This window comes from Mytilus californianus, unplaced genomic scaffold, assembly GCF_021869535.1.
Source record: "Mytilus californianus isolate M0D057914Y unplaced genomic scaffold, xbMytCali1.0.p SCAF_5, whole genome shotgun sequence".
NCBI lineage: Eukaryota > Metazoa > Mollusca > Bivalvia > Mytilida > Mytilidae > Mytilus > Mytilus californianus.
This window is the reverse complement of record NW_026262701.1, coordinates 54,103,017-54,125,602: the sequence shown is the minus strand read 5'-3', so window position 1 is coordinate 54,125,602 and position 22,586 is coordinate 54,103,017. Positions and strand designations below refer to the sequence as shown.

At 33.5% G+C, this 22,586-nt stretch overlaps 1 protein-coding gene and 1 long non-coding RNA gene across 2 annotated transcripts in view; both read left to right on the top strand.

Annotated features, from left to right (window-relative positions):
* Window positions 1-335: 335 nt before the first annotated feature.
* Window positions 336-4,431, top strand: LOC127702634 (uncharacterized). Its single transcript, XR_007982513.1, has 3 exons — window positions 336-427; window positions 3,131-3,218; window positions 4,220-4,431. It is a non-coding gene; the product is annotated as an uncharacterized LOC127702634 (long non-coding RNA).
* Window positions 4,432-13,572: 9,141 nt separating this feature from the next.
* Window positions 13,573-22,586, top strand: part of LOC127702624 (nephrin-like) — a 65,906-nt gene continuing 56,892 nt past the window's right edge. Inside the window, exon 1 of the mRNA XM_052206896.1 lies at window positions 13,573-13,743. Within this exon, the coding sequence (XP_052062856.1) occupies window positions 13,680-13,743 (64 nt within the window). The 5' untranslated portion in view covers window positions 13,573-13,679. The remainder of the gene's footprint in view (window positions 13,744-22,586) is intronic.

Below are 22,586 nucleotides of genomic sequence, written 5' to 3'. Positions count from 1 at the left end.
AAAGCTCTGTCAGATCCCGGCACTTTTAACTGTTTTTTGACACGTGCTAAAAAATGCAGCACCTGGTTACAAGGGCTTATTTGACAAATTATCATCTTTCGTAATCTAAGTTATAAAATCTAAATTTTAAGTGATCTAAAATGTTCATGACTAACGAGTATTTTCACTTGTACGATTTTTCTGTGAAATGAGTCTAAGAGTTTATACATGTATATCAGGATACTGACTGCATAGTAAAATATTTATGTACCATTAGTTGCGACTCATTTTGGTCTTTTAAGTAAGTTTCCTTCCCCTGCATTACTTGATCGCTTTTGTAAAATATAAACAGCACAACTCGCACAACAACAACAGCACTCGACGTCAGTATTGTACCATAAAAATGAAAAAAATATTCAAAAAGAAGGCTCATAAAATTCAAATATTGGTAAGCACACACACTAACTTGTCACTACAGACATGATCTTTTTGTTAATGGTGGGGAAAACCTAGTCCAAATAATTATGACGTCTTGCAAGGCTATTTAGGCGTCCCAGAAAAAAAAATAGTCTTGCCAGACGTCATAATTATTTGGACTAGGGAAAAACCAACAAATCATTAGTTCCCCAAATGAGTATCCTAGTTTAAAGTTTTTTTTTAATATATACATGATTTAGCTATTTCATATTGGAATGGCACATATTCATGAAAAATCAACAAATGATCTGAAAGTCGGAAAGATGAATATAGTCCTCTGACTTCACAAACTTGGAAACAGTTGTGATGTTGCTTCGCTGAGCTATAGATAACCGTACGACCATCAACAATGACCAAAATTCATACCATATAGACAGGTGCTTGAGGACAGGAGTCGAGATTCACGTTGATAGTAAACATGCATATTAAGAGTAAAAATATGGTATATTAGTATGTATATGGTACAAATAAGTGATATATATTGAAAAATCTAAGATTTATGATAATAAGGGGGAGGGACTATGGGCGGGGCTCAAAACAGGATCCTGTCCTCAAGCACCTATGCATATAGAAAGCTGTAAATATAATAAAAGGCCTCGAAATGACAAATGTAAAACAAATCAACAAGAAGCCTTACATTTATAATTGAATTTAAAATAGAATTGAAAATAGAAATGGGGAATGTGTCAGAGAGACAACAACCTGCCCAAAGAGCAGATGAGTCGGTCACCAATGTGACTTCAATGCAGCGAGAAAATCCCACAGCCTGAGGTGTGCTTCAGCTGGCTCCTTAACAAAAATGTATACTAGTTCAGTGATAATGGACGTCATACTAAACTCCAAAATATATAAAAGAAACTAAAATTAAATATCATACAAAACTGACAAATGCCACATATAGGCTCCTGACTTGGGACAGGTGCAAAAATATGGTGGGGTTAAAAGCCTATATACTGTAAATTTCAGAAATTGTTGCATGCATTTATTAATATTGCCAATTAACATAATCATGATAATTTCCCTTTCAATTTAAAAAAAAAATTCTGATTTAAGTTTTTATTGTATATTGAGACTTTGGATAGTCTCAAGAATGCTTTCACCAATTTTTATGAAACTTTGGTGAATTGATTTTAAATATTGACATAAACTCCCTTTACATTTTTATGACCCATAGTCATGTGATAGTGGGTCAACCCTTGACCGTCTGTCCGTCTGTCCCAAAGTCATTGGTTTTTGTTCTCTAATTTAGTTTGCCTCAACCAAATGTTATAAAACTTTTACAAAAGCTTATTACCACAATACTCAGATCAAGTGTGAATTTTGGTGGTGTCAGTGTTGCCATTCTAGAGTTATGCCCCTTTACAAATGGAAAAATTGCTGAATTTTTGGTTTCCGGCTCTCTATCTTTAACTTTAGTTTGCCTCAAACAAATGTTATGAAACTTGCACACAATGCTTATTACCACAAAAAACAGTTTGAATTTTGATGGTGTCACTTTTACTGACTCAGTCTGTTCTAGAGTTATGTCCTTTACAGATGGAAAAAATGATGAATTTTACGTTTCCGTCCTCTAAATTAAGTTTGCCTCAACCAAATTTTATTAAACTTTAACGCAATACTTTTTACCACAAAATCAGATCAAGTTATAATTTTAGTAGTATAAATTTTACCGTTCTTCAGTTATCTTCCTTTATAACTTTATATGATATGCAAGCCGGAGTATCATCCCCTATTTATTTTTATATAAGATGCAGAGTTATGGAATTTTAGTTGTTAGAAAATTGTTTAAAATTGTCCATTTTCACACTTTGGAAGGTTTTAGAATTGTATTTGTTCAAAAATCACGGCCTTAAACTTACAAAATGTATATACACTTGCAATATCCCTTAAAATGGAGCCAAATTATTTTCATGTTTTGTTTCAATGAATACCACTCTGTGTGCATGTCCTTTTTTAGCTCATCTGGCTCGAAAGGCCAAGTGAGCTTTTCTCATCACTTGGCGTCCGTCGTCGTCCGTTGCTGTTGTTAACTTTTTACATTTTGAACTTCTAGAGAACCACTGAATTCCTTATGAGGTGCTGACCAAGAGTTGTTACTTTGTTGCCGATCTATCATCCAAAATGGCCGGCAGCGGGGGACTTAGTTTAAGATAGGACCCTATAGGTAATACATACAAATGTCTTCTTTAAGAGAACCGCTGAATGGAATGAAACCAAACATAGCATGAATGTTCCTTATGAGGTGTTGACCAAGTGTTGTTACTCTGTAGCTGATGCATCATCAAAGACGGCCGACAGCGGAGTAGGACAATATTAAACCAAATATGGCCTCAATCATTATTAAAGTATCTGTTATGATTTTTATCTTTTTTATATGATTTAAAAAACCCAAATAGAGTCAGGTGAGCAACACAGGCTCTTTAGAGCCTGTAGTTTTGTTTTTTGTAGGTGGGGGGGGGTCTTAGTTGCACAGTGCTCAGAGTTTTTCTATAATGTAGTTAATCATTAAAATTCATTTAAAGCATAATCCCAAGCTAAAAGGACAACAAGCTTATCAAGCACTCATGGTACAGCTTTTTATTAAACACGTATTGATATATAATACATTAAACAGCAAAATAATTATTGATGCAAGATGTCATTAAATAATAATTTTTACTCTTTTTATGTGTAGGACAAGAACTATAGAAGATGCAGAGAAATTATAAACAGCAGAAATGATAGGCAATTTAAAATTTGCAGAAGTCAACAAAACCTAAATGGTAAGTAAACTCATCATAGATACCAGGATTAAATTTTGTATTTACGCCAGACGCGCGTTTCGTCTACAAAACACTCATCAGTGATGCTCGATAAGACTCATAAGGCCACTTTTATAAAGTTATTGCCCTTGAAAGATGATTATCATGATTATTATAAAAATAAAAAGATGTGGCATATTAAATATGAAAACTATTGATCATTGCTCTAAGAAAGCAATTATAGGCCAGTGACGGCCTTCAATAATGAGAAAGTCCATACCCTATTGTCAAAGTAGTCAGCTATAAAAGGCCCTCAGACGAAAAATTGAAATAATCCCAACTGTAGAACTAATTGCCTAGTTTATAACAAAACAAATTAAAAAAAAATAAATATGACAGATATGAAACAACTACAACCACTAAATTTGAGTGTCAGAATAAACTACAGGCTCCGAACTTGGAACAGGCACAATCAGAATATGGCAAGGTTATATAAAAATAAGAAGATGTGGCATGATTGCCAATAAGACAACTCTTCACCAGACAACAAATGACATACCGGTAGATTTCCTGCAAAAAAATAAACAGTCCGAACAAAGCAGGAAATGTATACCTTTCTCTTAATCGAAAAGACACAAAGATCTGTTAGTACTCACAGCTACTGACAGCTAGTTAAAAATCAATAAAAACTAATACATGTAATAAAAAAATCAGGTTTGTGAGCACTCAACCCTACCTTAACCTTGGACAGTGGTTTAACAGCTCAACATATAAAGAACAAACTGTAAAAATAACCGTTGCAATTGCCTCAACTCGAAAGATTGATAAAATGCACAAAATCAACTACCGGGGTAATATAAAAACCCATAGACAAAAAGCACGGAATTAAGAGAACTCACAAGTCATGCAAGAAAGAAATGAAATATTCTTAAAATGTTCATAAACATGACAAAATAAGCTTTTTTATTGCTGTTTCTCTCTCCATTTATAACATTTTATTTGTTTATTTTGTGTATTTATAGGTGATCAGACATCTTGGTTTTCATGATCAATAGGTCAATACTGAAGAGGAAACTGAAAGTTGATATCTATCTACATGGTGCGCTAATTGGATTAATGTGAAATGGAATGTGTGCTTTCCTGCAAAAAAGAAATAGGAAATTTCATCATAATCACATGATAATGGCTATAAACAAAATGGAGTTCTATCATAGATGCAGAAAAACACAATTGTATAAATCAGAGCTCCAGATAAGTTGCGTATTTGCGTGATGACGCAATAAAAACAATGGAAAACCCAATACAAATGACTATTGCTGCGTTCAAAAACCCAATTCATGCAGAGAAAAACCCAATTATATGTCAAAACTATGCGTTTTCAACCCTTCTAGTCGCTGTCGAGTGCGTTATTTACCCTTATCAATGAAATGTTGACGCGTAAATCTATTTTTGAAATATTTATAACAGGAATTCTCTGAGGGAATTCTACTTCCGTTCTATAAATAGAGCGTAGCATCTGCATCTTGATTGGCAGAACTACGATCACAGATTATACTTGATCTGGGTCCCTGTATGAAGTGTCCGTTGATCAAAACTGTATCCCCGGTAAACATAAGAGACCAGTTGATAAAATTTATTTCAGAAAACATGAGTCGGCGAGGCAGAAAAAAAGCACCGCTAGTTGCAAAATCTTACAGTCTTTTGAATTATATGACAACAGTCCGCCATGCGGAGGCACAGAAGTATGCACGCCAAATTATTAATACTATAGTGGAGGAGGCTACAACTCCGTTTACATATGACATAATAAACAAAATAATTAACGATGCCGTTTTTTCATCAAATGAAAATACTAGCAAAAAACAAAGACACACAGTGTCAGATAAGACCTTCTTCTCCTGGAAAGAAAAGTATACTTGGCTACAAAAAGTCGATAAATCGGGGGTCGCATATATATATTGCAATGAATGTAAATCTGCCACAAGAGACAAAAACATAACGAGCGTTTGGGGCCATGAAGGGACCTCAAATATTCAACTCTCAGCAGTTATAAGACATAACGAGAGTGCCGAGCACTTGGATATTATCAATAAAAATTTCCAAATTACTAAAACTGACTCGGATATTGAATGTGATGTGATTGAAACAGAAACTGGCTCGCAGTTCACCCTTATAAATGATGATAAAATTTTATTCAACACAATTTACCATGCATCGAAAAATGAAATGCCAACAACCAATGTCAATGGATTGTTAGACTTACAAAAGAAAAACGGACTTGAATGCAAATATTCAAATTTAAGCTGGGACACTATTTCGGAAATTCAGTCTTGTATTGCCAAAACACTCACCAATGTTATAGTAAATGATATTAAATCATCATCTATATACGCAGTTATGTTGGATGAGAGCACTGACATAGGGGTAGAAAAAAGACTGTCTATTTGTGTCCGATACGTTAAAAATGCTGAACCTATCACAACCTTTCTAAGTGATATACATTTAAATGATGGTTGTGCTATTACAATAGTAAATTGTGTTTTTGATGAATTTTCAAATTTAGGAATTTCTCTAGAAAATTGTGTTTCTTTAGCCACTGATGGTGCAGCAGTAATGCTAGGGCATAAAACTGGGGTAAGTGTGCAGATTAAAAAGCAAATATGCACCATATTGTCTACAAACTCATTGTGTGGCCCACCGACTGAACTTGGCTTGTGTTGACTCCATTAAGGAGAAAGACTTTTTGGTTAAAGTTAGAGACAAATTCACAAATTTATTCAATTTCATAACTGCATCAGCAAATCGAGTTTTTGCCTTAAAAAATATTCAATCATTATTAAATGAACCAGAACTGTCAGTTAAGGATCCTCATTCTGTAAGGTGGCTTGGCCTAAAAAATGCAGTGGAAGCTGTTTTTGAATCTTACTCTTCGATAGTATCAACGTTATCAAAATTTGCTGCTGAAAAATCACCTGTCCCTAAGGGATTGCATAAATTCTTCAGTTCCTACAAAGTTGTACTAGTAACAGCTTTTATGTTAGACGTTCACACAGAGCTAAGTATACTTAGCTGTAGCTTCCAAAAGAAAAATTTGTCGTTTAGTGAAATTCGTCCCCTGATTGAAGGAACAATTGCAAAAATTGAAACCATGAAAGTGTCTGATGGTGAAGCTCTACTAGAAATGCGAAAAATGATTGAAACTTCAGGAGATGAGAAAATGCTTAAGGGAGAGAAACTTTCATTTTCAGCAACCATGGATAAAGAATTTCAAACAATCAGAGATGACTATGTAAAAAGTTTGTCTAAGAATATTAAGAAAAGACTTCACAGGAAGGACGGAGATCTGTTGACAGATTTTAGTTTGGTTTTGGAACCTCAGAGCGTTATCGCCGCAGATGTCACAGACACTGACAATGCTGTTGAAAGACTTTCTGAATTTTATGGTCAGGAAAAGAAAACCAAAATTGTTGAAGGAAATCTTATTGAAGGAACAGAAGTTAAAGAAAAGATTGTAGAACCATTAATAGATGAAGTAAAACTGAAGGAGGAATGGATCAGACTGAAAGGAATGATAAATGGTGCATACTCCAAATGTGACACTTATCAACTTTGTAGAAGACTTATACTGTTACACAAAGACCTCATGCCAGTATTTTCTAAGCTCGCAATGATAGCTCTATGCTTAAGTCTGACAAGCGTAGAATGTGAAAGAAGCTTAGTACACAAAACCGTCTTAAATGTAAATATAGGGTATCTCTTAAAGAAATACAACTTAACATTATGATGAAAATTAGTATGTTAGGTCCAGTTTCGACATCATTCAATCCCTATCAATCTATTCGTTTATGGATGACCAAGAAGAAACGACGTCGAGGGAGACTTTATGCTCAGTACAAACCAAGACCGTCTAAAATTCCAAAGTTGTCCTCTTAATTGACAATCTGAGACAATGATCACAATACATAATTAACCAAAATTTTGTTTCAGGTAGAAACAGATGGAAATAAAAATAAATATTCGTGTTGCCAAGAATTTTATTTAAATTCAATTAGCATTTTTTTGTGCTTGAATCATAGTGAATAAATCTTATACCTGTTATAGGTAGTAAGAATTGGTACTGAACTGCAGTGACAGTGACTAAAGTACCCAACTTGGTATATAGAAAACTTGTCGATTAAGCACATCATAGTCCATAGATAAATTTGCTGTACTTGTAATATAAAATAAGATCCATGTGGTATAATTATCAAAAAAAAAAACTCTCTATCCGAGACCAAATGACATAAATGTTAACACCTATAGCAGAGGCAGGTCACTGTACTGCTTTCAACGATGAGCAAAACCAAATACCACATAGTCGGTTACTAAGTGGGTTTTTTTTCTTACTTTCTTGATATCTTTCTTTTCCAATAAAGTATAAAAAAGTGGAATTTATCTAATTGACCTCATTTAAAACTTAAGTATAATATAAACTGACAACACCATGGCAAGAAATGCAAGACAACAAAATGAATATAGTCCCCAAATACTACTAACATCTAAAAACTTCATATATGGTTTATTTCTACAAATTGTGACTTGGATGAAATTGTCTCGTTGGCACATCTTCTACTTCTTGCTCTAGAAAGGTAATAAGTTATTTCCCCACTAGGGGCACCAGGTTTAAAAAAATTGACAGAAAATACAAAACTGACAGAACGGTTGAATCAAACATATAATGAAAGAAACATATTTAAGATAACAGTGGAGGTTACATTTTGGTATGAAATCATTACATCATAACAAAAATAATTTCAATATCTTGGAGTTGGAAAAAAAACCAATGCATCCATGAACTTGGTGGTGAAAAACCCAATAAGATAATAGCCTGAGGGGTGAATTGGAATACATAATGCAATTGGAAAAGTATTTTACTCAATTACTTAAAAAATACAAGGGTAAAAACCCCAATAGTTGAATTCTTATCTGGAGCTCTGATAAATGCAACAACATATTATATATATTCGTCGAAAGAAGGGAGAAATGAAGAAAAAAATAGTATTTTGTTGTTGAAAGGAACACCAGTTTTATCCACTCATTTACATCGCTCCCTCATATCAAATATACTGAAGAAGATCTTCGAAGAACAAATTGCAAAAATGTTTTCTCTAAGAATTGAAGGAAATTGTTTAGTGAATGGAATAATTTATGTTATGAACTTTTACGTAGTGAATTGAATAACTGTACACAGCAGCTGAAACAGAGGAAAATTAAAATTTACAAGAAAAGTGTTTATTTTATTATTTAATTTGCAAATATGAACGCATTCTTAAGAACTCCACAAATGGTATGACATTCAAATTGGTTGCTTATTAATGTATACAATTGAAACAATAACAAAGAAAACAGAATACTTTGCTTCAAAAAATATTTTAAAAATCAAAGTTAAAGTCATATAAAGTATGTACAATACCTTGACCTAAACAGTCAGACTCACTATATTGTTTTTGTATGTCATGATAATTTTGAGTCATAAATTTATTAAAGTTTAAATATCATTTGTATCATTTATTAAGTCTTGTAAACATTATGTTCATACTGTTTGTATAGTGAAGAAATTTACAATGAGTAAAAATAGGGGAAAGCATTTCCTACAGGGAAAGTTGATGTACAGAAATTTCCTTAGAGGAAATTTGGAGAACAATGTTTTCCTTAGAGGAAATTTGTGGTATTGAATTTTCCCTCAAGGAAAAGTGTTTGTTAAATATTTCCTCAAAGGAAATTGCAGTTGACAAAATTTCCTCACAGGAAAAAGTATTTCCTCCAAGGAAAATTTGAAGCTGCAAATTTCCTCAGAGGAAAATTCGAAGCCTCAAATTTCCTCAGAGGAAATAAAATTTCCTCAAAGGAAAATTTGAAGCCGCAAATTTCCTCACAGGAAATAGAATTTCCTCAAAGGAAATATTAATGCAGCAAATTCCCTAAGGGAAATCTTTTTCCCTTGAGGAAAATACAATTTCCCTTAAGGAAAAATCTTTTTCCTTTAGGGAAATTTGATTTCCCTTGAGGAAAACTACTTTTCCTCTGAGGAAATTGTTGAAAAAAGGGGCATAACTTTTTCAACAGTGGTGCTAGAGCCAAAATTTTTTAGGACAAATATCAGGGAACCAATACCAACCAAGTTATCAACTTCATTTTGACTTAACTCCAAAAATTAAGGTGACAACTTTTGCACTCAGCGGAAGTGCAAACTTGTCCCGGAGACTGTTAGTTCCTGAGTTACAAAGCACCAATAAAATTACAGTTATCATTCATGCGTCTCGTTATACAGAAAAATTATATTACACGCGTAGCTATAAATAGCCGAAGCATTAGCGGTTTTGTTATGTATAAAATGCACACGTAGTAATTTAAATAATTTACGCTATATATCAAGAAACACGCTGTCGTGATTTTGCAGAGCCACTACGAATGCTACGTTCATAAAACATATAGAAGGGATCGCGTATACTTCTGTCTGTAGTTAACAAAAACTAAAGAGAAGTATATATTAACTCATATAATTCAAAAGTATAAAAAAAAATGTGGAAACAGGTATCTTCAAATGACTCATTTTCGATTAATTTTTCTGGCTGAGTGGCGGTTGATGTCAACATGTGTCGAATTCCTTATCACGCCAACGTCCATCACAGTACAGTGTAGTCCGAATGATTAAGACATCTTGAAAGGCTGTTCTAATATTTGCGCAGGAAGGCATCACACCAAAAAATTAAAATAGCCTTTCAAGACGTTTTAATTATTCGGACTAAGTACAGTTACAAAACTTTTTCGGGAAGGAGTATTTAAAACACATAAGCTTGTCCGTCGGTAAAGGTTCGTTTTGAAAGCAAGTATACATGTTTGTAAAAATATTTAAAGCGTTGTCAGAAATATTTGTGTAAATAAAACGAGATGTAGGGTATCATAAATAACTTAACATAAGACAGCATCCGAATTAACACCATAGCTAAATAAGGTCAACACTCTGGTTGCTTCAATGGATACACGTCTGTACAATATTTCAAGCTCTAAATTTTCAAAAAAAATAAATAATTGTGGATAATTTTACAGACTTTCGAAAATATGCAATCAACACAAAATCCATTAAATAGCAAAATTAAATACACAAATTTAGGAGACCTTAAGGCAATGAACAGGAACGAACACCATTTGCTAAAATCTGAGAAAACCATGATCACACTTTTTTTGTCAGCTTCATGTACATGATTGTATTGTAATGATTGCTCTGACAACCAATGTTATATAGTTGAACTTTGATAGTGCTGGCAAATGTTCAAAATCATAGTATATGTTTTGCAACGGTCCAGAAAATTAGCCATGCAGATATTTATAACATAAAAATAAGAAGATATGGTATGATTACCAATGAGGTAACTATCCAGCAGAGACAAAATGACATAGATGTTAGCACATATACGTTACCCTACAGCATTTACCATTGTAAGCTATTAAAGGATCCGACATGACAAATGTAAAAAAGTTCATGTCATTATTTTTGTACAAAACAATTATAAACGAAAAGCATATGTAATTCACAGTAACAAACGACAACCAATGAAATTCAGCCTCATGATTTTGGTACAAGCACACAGCGAACTTGGCGAGGATAACCATGTTTGCGGATGGCCAACCCACCCCTAACCTAGGACAGTGGTGTTAAACCGGTACCGCAACATACAACTTTAAAACACTGTTCCTTTGCTTTTTGTGTTCTTTCTGTGCATGTACTTTTTTAACCGATTTTGTGTCCTGAATGGATATCCAATATCCTTTCTTTTCTACTATGTAAGAACTAACTGTAAAATCCAATTGAAAAGGGGTTGACTCATCGGATTGATTCAAAGCTAAGAAGACGACCAATAAACTTCACCCTTGTAAGACCTACCCTAGAATATGCTTCTCCAGGATGGGACCCGCAACAAATCACTATCACACGAGATTTCGAGCAAGTACAGAGACGAGCAGCTCGCTTTGTCTACAGTTGCTATCAGGACAACTCTCCAGGACGTGTAACTAAATTACTGGACCAACTTCCGTGGAAATCTCTCCAGCACAGACGATGGAAACAAAGTATTGTGCTGTGTTAAAAGACCCAACAACAGTTGATTGTCATTGATACATCCAAGGACAACACATCAGGTTACAGTTGGACCAGAGGCAACCACACACTCTGAAAAGCTAGAGTAAAGAGAGACGTAATACTATATTATCATTCCTTCTTCCCGAGAACAACAAAAGAATGGAACAATTTTCCAGAATCTGTAGTAGAGTCCAGATCATTAGAGGACTTCAGGGCCAGAGTGAACACTATCTCCTGGACCCTGCCACATCTCAACAAGACAACAGGATACCCAGTGTATATATTTGTAAATACGCACCTACTGATTTCAATATAAATACCATCCAGTTTTTCTGGACTTTTACTTTTGGCCAAAGGAGTGGCCTCCTGTCTGTTTGAGATACGCCCGAGTCAACTATACTCAATTGTAGAGTCCGACTCGTAACCGGGAAGAAGAAGAAAGTCAGAAAGTAACGATCAGAGAGTCACACATGTATTTACTTTACTTCATAACATGCCAATTTGTTATTTTTTTCAGAACAGACTTTAAACCGATTTACTCTTTAAACATTTTCCCGCAGTAACTATGTACATGTACCTTTTTACACTCCTGGAACCTGCTTAAGTAGGATATAGGCACAATTTTCGGTATAATACAGATTCATTAGGATCTAAAACGTTTGTGAGTTGTTTTATCGGGACAATTAATAAAAGATCTTGATCACACTTTTCTCAAACAGAGAGTAAATAATGACATGTCTGCTGAAAAATTGATTTCTAAAAAAAGTTTATTGAAATAAGTACAGGCAAACACGCAAAGTGATTTAGAAATTAAGCCCTTTCCAGGAGTTAAAAATGACAAAGCACAAAATTAAAATTGTAACCCTTACAATACTATATTGCCCGTTCCTCTATTCCACTTTTTTTCACCCCATTACAATTTATATGCAGAGCAATATTCTGAATGGATGAAAATACAAAGCAAAAAACAAAAAAAATTCAACATAATAAACTAAAAACCGGCAAGCTTTTTGGAAAAGCTATTACTTGTATTACCAATAATTAACAAGTTCCTGGTCGAATCCGATATCGATACCAATAGTATTTGTCACATGTAGTTTCCGGTTCTATGTATGTATGTTCTATATCTCCCTCCTTTATTAGGAGCACCAACATGGGTTTGGGGGATATTTAACACACTGTATCGGTACAAATTTAATGTGAGCATTTGCTTACCAGTTTCCCAAACTGGCCATGACGAGTCTTACTACCAAACGTTGCAGTAAGAAAACCAGGACGGGTTCAAACAGAAAGATTTTAAAAGCAGAGAAAACTGTGCACATTATAATCAGCATGACTTTAGCAGAAGACAATACGAATACTAAAAATCCAGGCTAAAAATAAGGCGCATGTACTTTAATTAAGTCACCGACCCGCGATGTCGTGGGTGTGTACTAGTATTTATAAACAAAACAATATCAAATGTATGTCAATGATACATCAACCCAACGACACGAATAATCAATCCGTTTATAGAGGTCAACAAACATTCTTAAACAATTTATTCACTATGAAAATAATTATCTTATAAGTGACTGAATGTATTTTAGAAACATTGTAAGTTTCATTGGATTTATCATTTTGTGCTTTATAGTATCCACTTTCCATTAAAAGAAAATAATTTATTATATGTTCTAATCTCATACTACATCGTAATTGCATGTGACTTTTGTTTATTGCATAGGCGCCAGAATCATTGAATGACATTCTTGTCTGTTCGTATAAAATAAAATTGAGAATGGAAACGGGGAATGTGTCAAAGAGACAACAACCCAACCAAAGAGCAGAAAACAGGCCAACGTCTTCAACACAGCTAAAAAATCCTGCACCCGGAGGCGAGCTTCAGCTAGCCCCTTAACAAAATGTGTACTAGTTCAGAGAAAATAGACATCACACTAAACTCCGAAACATATAGATGAACCAAAATTTAAAAACATACAAGACTAACAAAGGCCAGAAGTATGTCTGTCCACCATAAATCTAGTGTTCGTGTACTTATTTCATTTTAATTTTTTTTTTTAAAATCCTTAGTTTAAAATTGATAAAAAATAAATAAAAACGAACAAGAATTTTAGGTAAACACAAAACTTTGAAAATTTTTATCATTTTTGAACGCTTCCTTCTTAACATTTAAATGGAGAAGGAAGTATTCCTTACCCAGCAAACGATTCGGCATCTGTTTTTAAAATCGGAAAAGCGACTTAATAGATGAAAAGTATAAATTATCCTCTGATTACTTTATATGTAGTCACAAGTGGCGATGTCCTATTACATCACATTGCAATGTAGTACTAGGACGACAGTTAGTGTTTATTAAATACATAATGGAGTTAATTCACATTTTCTTAATTTTTAGCGTAGATTTTCTTTCTGTAATGCTGGCTACTGGTGAGTAGTTGTTAAGTATATTTAATATGTCGGATATCGCATAAACTATATACTTTAGACGTACATTGGATTTTTAAGTTTTATATGGCATGGTATTGGTTGCAAAAATTTGATATTTTTCATTTAAATGCAATATTTCTTATTTAATTGGTATATATCTTCATTTAAATGCAATATTTTTTTATTTGAATGGTATATTTTTTCATTTAAATGCAATTTTTTTTATTCAGATGGTATAATTTTTCATTCAAATGGTATAATTTTTCATTCAAATGGTATAATTTTTCATTCAAATGGTATAATTTTCGTTCAAATGCAATATTTTTTATTCAGATGGTATAATTTTTCATTCAAATGGTATAATTTTTCATTCAGATGGTATAATTTTTCATTCAAATGGTATAATTTTTCATTCAAATGGTATAATTTTCGTTCAAATGCAATATTTTTTATTCAGATGGTATAATTTTTCAATCAAATGGTATAATTTTTCATTCAAATGGTATAATTTTCGTTCAAATGCAATATTTTTTATTCAGATGGTATAATTTTTCATTCAAATGGTATAATTTTTCATTCAAATGGTATAATTTTTCATTCAAATGGTATAATTTTCGTTCAAATGCAATATTTTTTATTCAATTGGTATAAAATGTCATTTGAATGCAATATTTTTTATTCAATTGGTATAGTAGTTTTTTTATTTATATGCAAAAATTGCATTATGGGAAATTCTTTGACGTCATAAGGTCAAATTTGCGACAACGTTTGTGATTGGTCGGTAATTGTTTCGATTTCTCCCCTTTCTTTCTAAACTTGAGTGACCAAGAATTAAAAAACGCGTCAGAATATCGCCCCTCTAACTAAATTTGGCGTTCGTGCGAGTTTGTGCACAGGCTGTTTATGCCAATAATGGCCAGGACGAGCAACAAATGCGAGTGACAAGTAATAATAATCAATTTGACACACAACTTGTTCATGGATAGAAACAGGTGCCTGTGTGCATGGCAAAAACACCTCCAACGAAAACCTTTTCTGAAGAAACTCTCCTACAGTCTACACATTGAAATAAAAAAAAATACATAGCTAGCCCCCCTCCCCCTTCTAAGTCCAGATACATGTAATCATGACGTTCTTTAGTGCTATATCATTTTTTACTTTTCTTGATCCTCAGAGACGTTGCAGGAAGGCACACATGAAAAATGAATAAAAAGCATCCAGGACGTTACAATTATTTGGACTAAGCCCCCTCTTTTTTACTACATGTAGAAAAAAAATCACCTAATTACGACAGCAGAACCAGAAACCCACAAGTAGAGACATAAGCTGTTATACTCCGGAACTAATTCTTTAATAAAGACAATTCAGGATAAATTGGAACCAGTTACTAACCCATGTTACAACAATAGTCCTATGACATAGGACTTCACTATATGGGTCATTATCAAAAAAACATGCAAAACTATGTTATTTGGTCTTTTCAAGTCAAAAGACATGAAACTATATCAAAATGTATCAAAATAACTATTGCATATGAAAGATATGAATGTTTTGTGATACACTATACACAGTTTACAGTATGAAATGTTATAAAAACATTCTTAATTTTTTCTCAAACCCTTGGATATAGCCAGAATCGACTGTTATTTTTTACTATAAATCCCTTCAGACCTGAAATAGGGCTATTATTCATATCATTTGATATTAGAAATTATCACTTTTTATTGCATTTGATACATACAAACATTTTTTTAATGATTTGGAAGGTGTATGTTGGTTTTATAATAAAAAATTTAACCAAAAGGAAAAGTCTCATTTTTAAGTCAATGGTGTAACCAAAAGACAAATTGGTAGGGTAAGAGTTATCTTTCTCAATATTTCAGCATTTACAATAGTTTCTCCCATAGCAATGTTACCTGTAAGCATGTTATGCAAAAGAAAACAAACATTCATGTTGAAAATTTAGTAAAAAAATATTAAAAGTAAGTACAAGCTATATCGTAATTGAAAATAGTGTCCATGGTGTACCCTTATAAAAATCATTTTTTTTTTTTAAATTCCTGAACTTTGAATTATGAAATATATTGATTGTAGAAACATGCACCAGGAACACCATATAAAATAGGGGAATGGAGCCCTTATTTTGTAACTAAACCTTAAAATACACCTGAAAATCAATGGTGTTACTGTCAATGGTGAGACCATTTTAATAAAATAACACCATTGACCAGCTTAGTAACACCACTGAATATATTATGACAATCAGCATTTTTTGGTGTTTCTTTCATGTTTAACAAGCGAAACATCATATTATCTATAACAAACAATACTTATTTAACAATGTTTTAACAATATCATGTATTACCTATACAAAGTTTTCAAAAACCGGTGTATGCTGGTAACACCAATGACACTATTTAGTAACACTACTGACATTTTTGGTTATTGATATTATATGTTATATAATTTGAGATTTTTAAGCCTAAGAATTATTTTTCTTCTTTTTCTTTTGCTCAGTGTTCTCTGTTTTGTGTTCAGTACTTCATAAAAGTAAAATTTGAAATGTGTTGTCAATGGTGATACTTTTGTGTCATTGGAGTTACTGAAGAGTCAGTGGTGTTACTATATAAAAATGCGATACTTTTTAATTTTTATTCATAAATGGAAGCGTTTTTAGGTTGTATACGAAGGATTAAGCATATTCTTATCATTTCATCTTATACATTATACATATATTCAATTTAAGTGTATTTTTTTAGTATTTACAACAGCCATAATTAGGACAGCCAACTTTTTTACGACAATGCATTCTGAAATTTATGTTTAAAAAGAATGTTTAGCTAGAGGAATAATGTCAATAAGTAGTAATTTAAACCTTAACAACAAATTGGAACAGTTGTTTGATGTTTAACAATAATATTTAGTACCTAAATGCATGTTTTAAATTGGTAACACCATTGACACGATTCTATCAAAGGATGACCTAAAATTGTTAAGATTGAAGGAACCCTTCATTTTTCCCATTGCATATTTCTGAAAATAGTTGCTACCATACTATAGAATAGAGGGACACATTTAAATGTTTTAAACAATGACATCGTTTTTCCAAATATTACTTCATCGAAATTTGCATGTTTTTTTATAATGACCCATATGAGGCGTGAACTTCATATTTAATACCATCTATAATATGTGCTCTCATGTCTTATGCTGCAAATCATTTTACATTTAGGATTCGTTGCTGAGTTTTTTTTTACTGCTCTCGTCTCCGAATCTCTTAAATAGATTTTTTTCAAGCCCCCGGCACAGTAGTTCAATAATTACTATATGTCTTTGCATAAATAAGTATGCAGGGCATATTTCAAAACATGTTTTATCTTCAGGACTTTAAAATGATTTACTTTTCAATACTGCATTGAGAAGGGGGGTATACAAGTTTATTTTGTGACACATTATATAATATAATTAGGTATCCAACAAATTATATGATTGTACGTTTAGCTATTATCTAGACCCGTACAAAATGTATATAATTAGACACATTTAACAGGGGCGGACCCAAAACCTCGGTGTCTAGAGGGAGGGGGGAGAAGGTTCAAATTTAGATATTTGTATAGAGATGTATACAGTCCGCCAAAAGTTAAGCACCACCTAAATATAACTGTCAATATTTTTTTAACTATTGCGAAAAAAATATCTATGTTTGGTGTTACGAATTGCCTATAGCATACACTAAGAAAATTCATTACGACCAAAAAAATTAAACTCCGATATACCCTCCAAGCAACCTTTTATGAAAGGTCATCTGCACTTTTACAAATACACTGTTTCAATGCCTTTAAATCATCTTCCTACTGTCCCGCGTACAGGTGAAATTTGACCTTCACCAAGTCACTGTGAAATATGGCAAGCGGTAAGTTATCTGTGACTGAACGTTGACAAGCAATTGACATGTCAAATTCCGGTAGGAGCACTAGGAGCATTGGTTTCCATTTCAATGTTAATCGCACCGTCATTGTCAGATTTTTACAACGTCATATTGACACAGGAACTGTAAATGATAGACCAAGGTCCGGAAGACCCCGTTTAACTACCTATCGTGATGACAGACTACTTATTGGTCGTGCTAAAGCCAACCCATGTACTCCTACCCCATAGCTTAGACACCATTTGCCTCTAGGTGGTCGTGTTAGTGTTCAAACATTGGTCCGTCGACTTCATAGAGGCTTCCTAAGAGCATGTTGTGTTGTCAAAAGACGTGCCCTAACAGCAAGGCACCGTATAATCAGGTTTCAAAGGTCTAATGACCATCGACGATGGAACATGAGAACCTGGCAAAATATTCATTGGTCAGATGATAGTTGGTTTCTCTTACGACCAAAGACGGCAGAATACGAGTTTGGCGGGGAAATAAAACTGCCTATCACCGAAACAACAATTGCCCAACGACAGCAATCGTTGATGGTGGTGTTACAGTATGGGGTTTCTTCTCATACTGTTGTAAGTTGGGTATGCATATTTTGCAGGGTAACATGAACAGACAGACATACAGGGATTTGGTGCTTAGAAACATTGTAGTCCCTCACTTTGAGAATTCCCAACTTGCGTCAAGACCCTCGTACATGGACGACAACGCTAGACCACACAGGGCAAGGATTGTAACCGATTACAAAGATCAAGAAGCCATTGACACTATCTTTTGGCCTTCCATGTCTCCAGACCTGAACCCTATCGGACATATCTGGGATGCCATTGGCAGAAATTTCAATCGCAGAGAGCCACCTTTGCAAAATCTTGGCGATTTAAGAGGGGCAATTGTTGATGAATGGAATAAATTTGCTCAACTAAAGTTCAGAAGGCTTGTACAGAGTATGAGACGCCGTGTTATGGAACTGTACCGGAAGAGAGGTGGTTACACATCCTATAGACTTAAATATTGACATTAAATTTGCCGAACATACCAAAGATTATTTGTAGAGACTTTTAATGATTTTGGGTGATTAATTGTTGTAAAAAAATAAATTCAAAGTAAAACTTAAATTCCGATTCTGATTTGTGTAATTTTCACTATTTCTATGAACGCAAAATTCAAATGCATAGAACCTGCATCAGTGACCAAACTTAAGTTTATGGTTTGTTTATAATTGCTACATCAATATTTTCTCTTTTTCGAGGACTAACTGGTTTTTTAAATGAAAAAAATTTCGATGCAACAAAGATAGGTGGTGCTTAACTTTTGGCGGACTGTATATATATGCGAGTATTGGCAGTAATGGTTATGGTGTTTGTGTAAGGGTAGGGGTTTCAGATCAAAGATCGTTTCTATAATTCTATATCTTTTAGTTTTTACCATTTCACTCTATTCTTTATCCTTTGATCTCTATAATATTTGTCCTAAACATGCGTGACATATTTGCCACTGGACATAAGGCAACCAAAAGTCAATCAACGTATTCTGTATATTTCATCATTTCTTTATTATGTTATCTATAGGTTTGGTCCCGCCCCTTATCTATTTTTTTTTGCACATTAGGGACGACATCAAAAGTTCAATGTAGGATAAAAAAAAACTGGCCAATAAGGATATATATAAAATCGATGTTAATTAAACACAACTTGCAGCAATTTTGACCCCCCCCCCCCCCCCCCCCCCAAAAAAAAATTTTTTTTATCCTTCGTTGATTTTCTGATGTCGTCCCTTATCCTCTCTATGTAAACCCAATTCATGTCCTGATAGATGGTGACTCATGCATAGCATCATATGTGGTTAATAAAACAAACAACATATTCATATTATAATAATTAATGTATGCTAGGACTTATAGATAAATGTCATTAGTCCCAGGTCATGTAATAAAGTAGGTCTTATTAAAATACAATAGCATTTTAATTTTGATGATTATATATATGTTTATATATTTAATAATGCCATTTTTTGGAAAAAAAAGGGTAGGGGCAAGGCGTTTTTAAAACATATCAATAGGGCGCGTTTTTTTTTTTGTTCTTCGGAAGTGAGCCAGAAGAAGTCCATTTCTGTTTTTTTTTTTTGCATTGGGAAGATCTTCTGGCTCTCATCCACCTCTTCTTTTTTGATAGGTTGACGGCACAGGCACATAACAAACTAAAAAGGCGTCGTTTAGTCTAAATGAAATTAATAAATTTATGAATACAGATATATTAGAATGTGAGCTGTTTTATAAACGTTTTTATGGTATGACAGCCTTAGTAGGACATCCCTATAGGACGATAAGCTGGATAAATATAAGAACTATACGGACAATAACAGTTAAGGGACGATTATTTGATATTCTAGGGAAGGGATTTTGATTGATTGGTGTGTAACGCTACTTTCAACACTATTGGGCTATTCCGTGGTGGTCAGTTTAAATTTATAGATGAAGGATGGGGAAGGGAAGAGAGGGCATTATTATCGCTAATCATGCCTATTTTTCAGCTCTTACCAGGCAACCATATTCATATATGAAATCCTTCTGTCCCCACCCTAACAAATAAATAAATATCAAATGGTTTTCCTCTTATTTAACACAAGTTTAAATTGATTGATTGTTTGTTGCTAATTTTAACGCCCAGTGAAAATTATTTCATGCTTGTTCAGGAAAACACGAGTTTAGAAGTCACGTATATAATATAAAAATGAAGAGATGGAATATGATTGCTAATAAGGCAACTATCCACCGGAGTTCAAATATGAAGTGGATGTAAGCAATTATAGATAAGATAAGATAAGATAAGAAAAATTTATTTTAAGTCGGGTTACATGAAATACTACAAACATAAGCTCTGTAGAGCTTTTTGCCGTCATGTAGACAAATGCTTTTTGTAGACAATCGTAAGGCCTTCAACAATGACAAAAACCTGATACTGTAAAGTCGTCTATAAAAGGCCCGACATGAAAAGTGTGAACAATTCAAACGAAAAAACTAACAGCCTAATTATACATAACAAAACAATTTACAAAGTATCACATATGAGTCGAGACAGGAACCAACGACAACCACTAAACTACAGGCTCCATCCCTGGGAGAGGCAAATAAGGACTATGGCAGGGTGGATATAAAAACGAAGATGTGGTATGATTGCAAATGAGACAACTCTCCACAAGAGATCAAATGACACAGAAATCAACAGCTATAAGTCACCGTACGGCCTTCGACAATAAGCAAAGCCTACACCGCATAGTCAGCTATAAAAGGCCCCGAAATCAAAAATCTAAAACAATTTAATCGAGAAAACTAAAGGCCGAATTAATGTACAAAACAATGAACGAAACACAAATATGTATAACAAAGCAACAAATGGCAACCACTGAATTACAGGCTCCTGACTTGGGACAAGCACATACATACAGAATGTGGCGGGGTTAAACATGTTAGCGGGATCCCAATCCTCCCCCTAACCTAGGACAGCGGTGTAACAGTACAACAACGTGTTTGTGAGCAACCCATCCCGAAGCTGGGACAGTGGTGTAACAGTACAATAAAATAACAACCTGCACAAATCAGCAAATTAACTCAAAAGATCGATACGAGACACACAAAAAAACTAACATTAAGACAATAGACACAAAGCACCGACATAAGAGTATTTGCAATTACTGGAAGTTTGCTCAAACCTAATTACAACTGGTACTGGAATAAATGTTGTTCTCCCAGACTGAGTTATCAATCAGTACACAACGCGCGGCAAAGGATTTATTAAAAAAAGAAAACAGTCTGAGAAACGTCTGGTTTACGTTGTATATAGATATAAGAAGATGTGGTATGAGTGCCGATGAGACAACTCTCCATCCAAGTCATAATTTGTAAATGTAAACCATTTAAGGTCAACGTACGGTCTTCAACACGGAGCCTTGGCTCAAACCAAACAGCAGGCTATAAAGGGCCCCAAAAAAATTAGTTGTGTAAAACCATTCAAACGGGAAAACTAACGGTGTCTAATCTTTTTTAAAAAAACCGATATACTTGCATATAAATCCATATACAATGAAACGTTTTTGAAAAGTGGACCGAACGTTTTGACCATCGAAATTTTGCAATAGAAATACTAGTTATGACCACAAGATTTTAACAGCCAGTGCAGGACTCGCACGAACGTTAGATTTAATTAGAGGGGCGATATTCTGACTCGTTTTTTAATTCTTGGTCACCCATGTTTAGAAAAAAAAGGGGAGAAATCCAAACAATTTCCGACCAATCACAAACGTTGTTGCAAATTTGACCTTATGACGTCAAAGAATTTCCCATAATGCAATTATTGCATATAAATAAAAAAACTACTATACCAATTGAATAAAAAATATTGCATTCAAATGACATTTTATACCAATTGAATAAAAAATATTGCATTTGAACGAAAATTATACCATTTGAATGAAAAATTATACCATTTGAATGAAAAATTATACCATATGAATAAAAAATATTGCATTTAAATGAAAAAATATACCATTCAAATAAAAAAATATTGCATTTAAATGAAAAATATCAAATTTTTGCAACCAATACCATGCCATAGTTTTAAGTGAGTTATTGTGCGTAATTCATTGTTATACAATTATATTTGACATGTTTTATATCGTAAAGTAAGTTTTAGGTATTTTAGGAATAAGTGAAACGGCTGATACTGCTGTTTTTTTTGGGGTTTTTTTTTGGCGGGATTGTGGTAATACAACAAATATCTCATTATCAATAAACAGCTTTTCGAGTCGTAGTTTCATGGTATAAAATATAGTATCGTATTCACTAATATTCAACAACAATATCCGCAATTTGTTTCCCGATGCAGATCTTGGCTGAATGTCTTTCACAGATAGTATCCAAGCG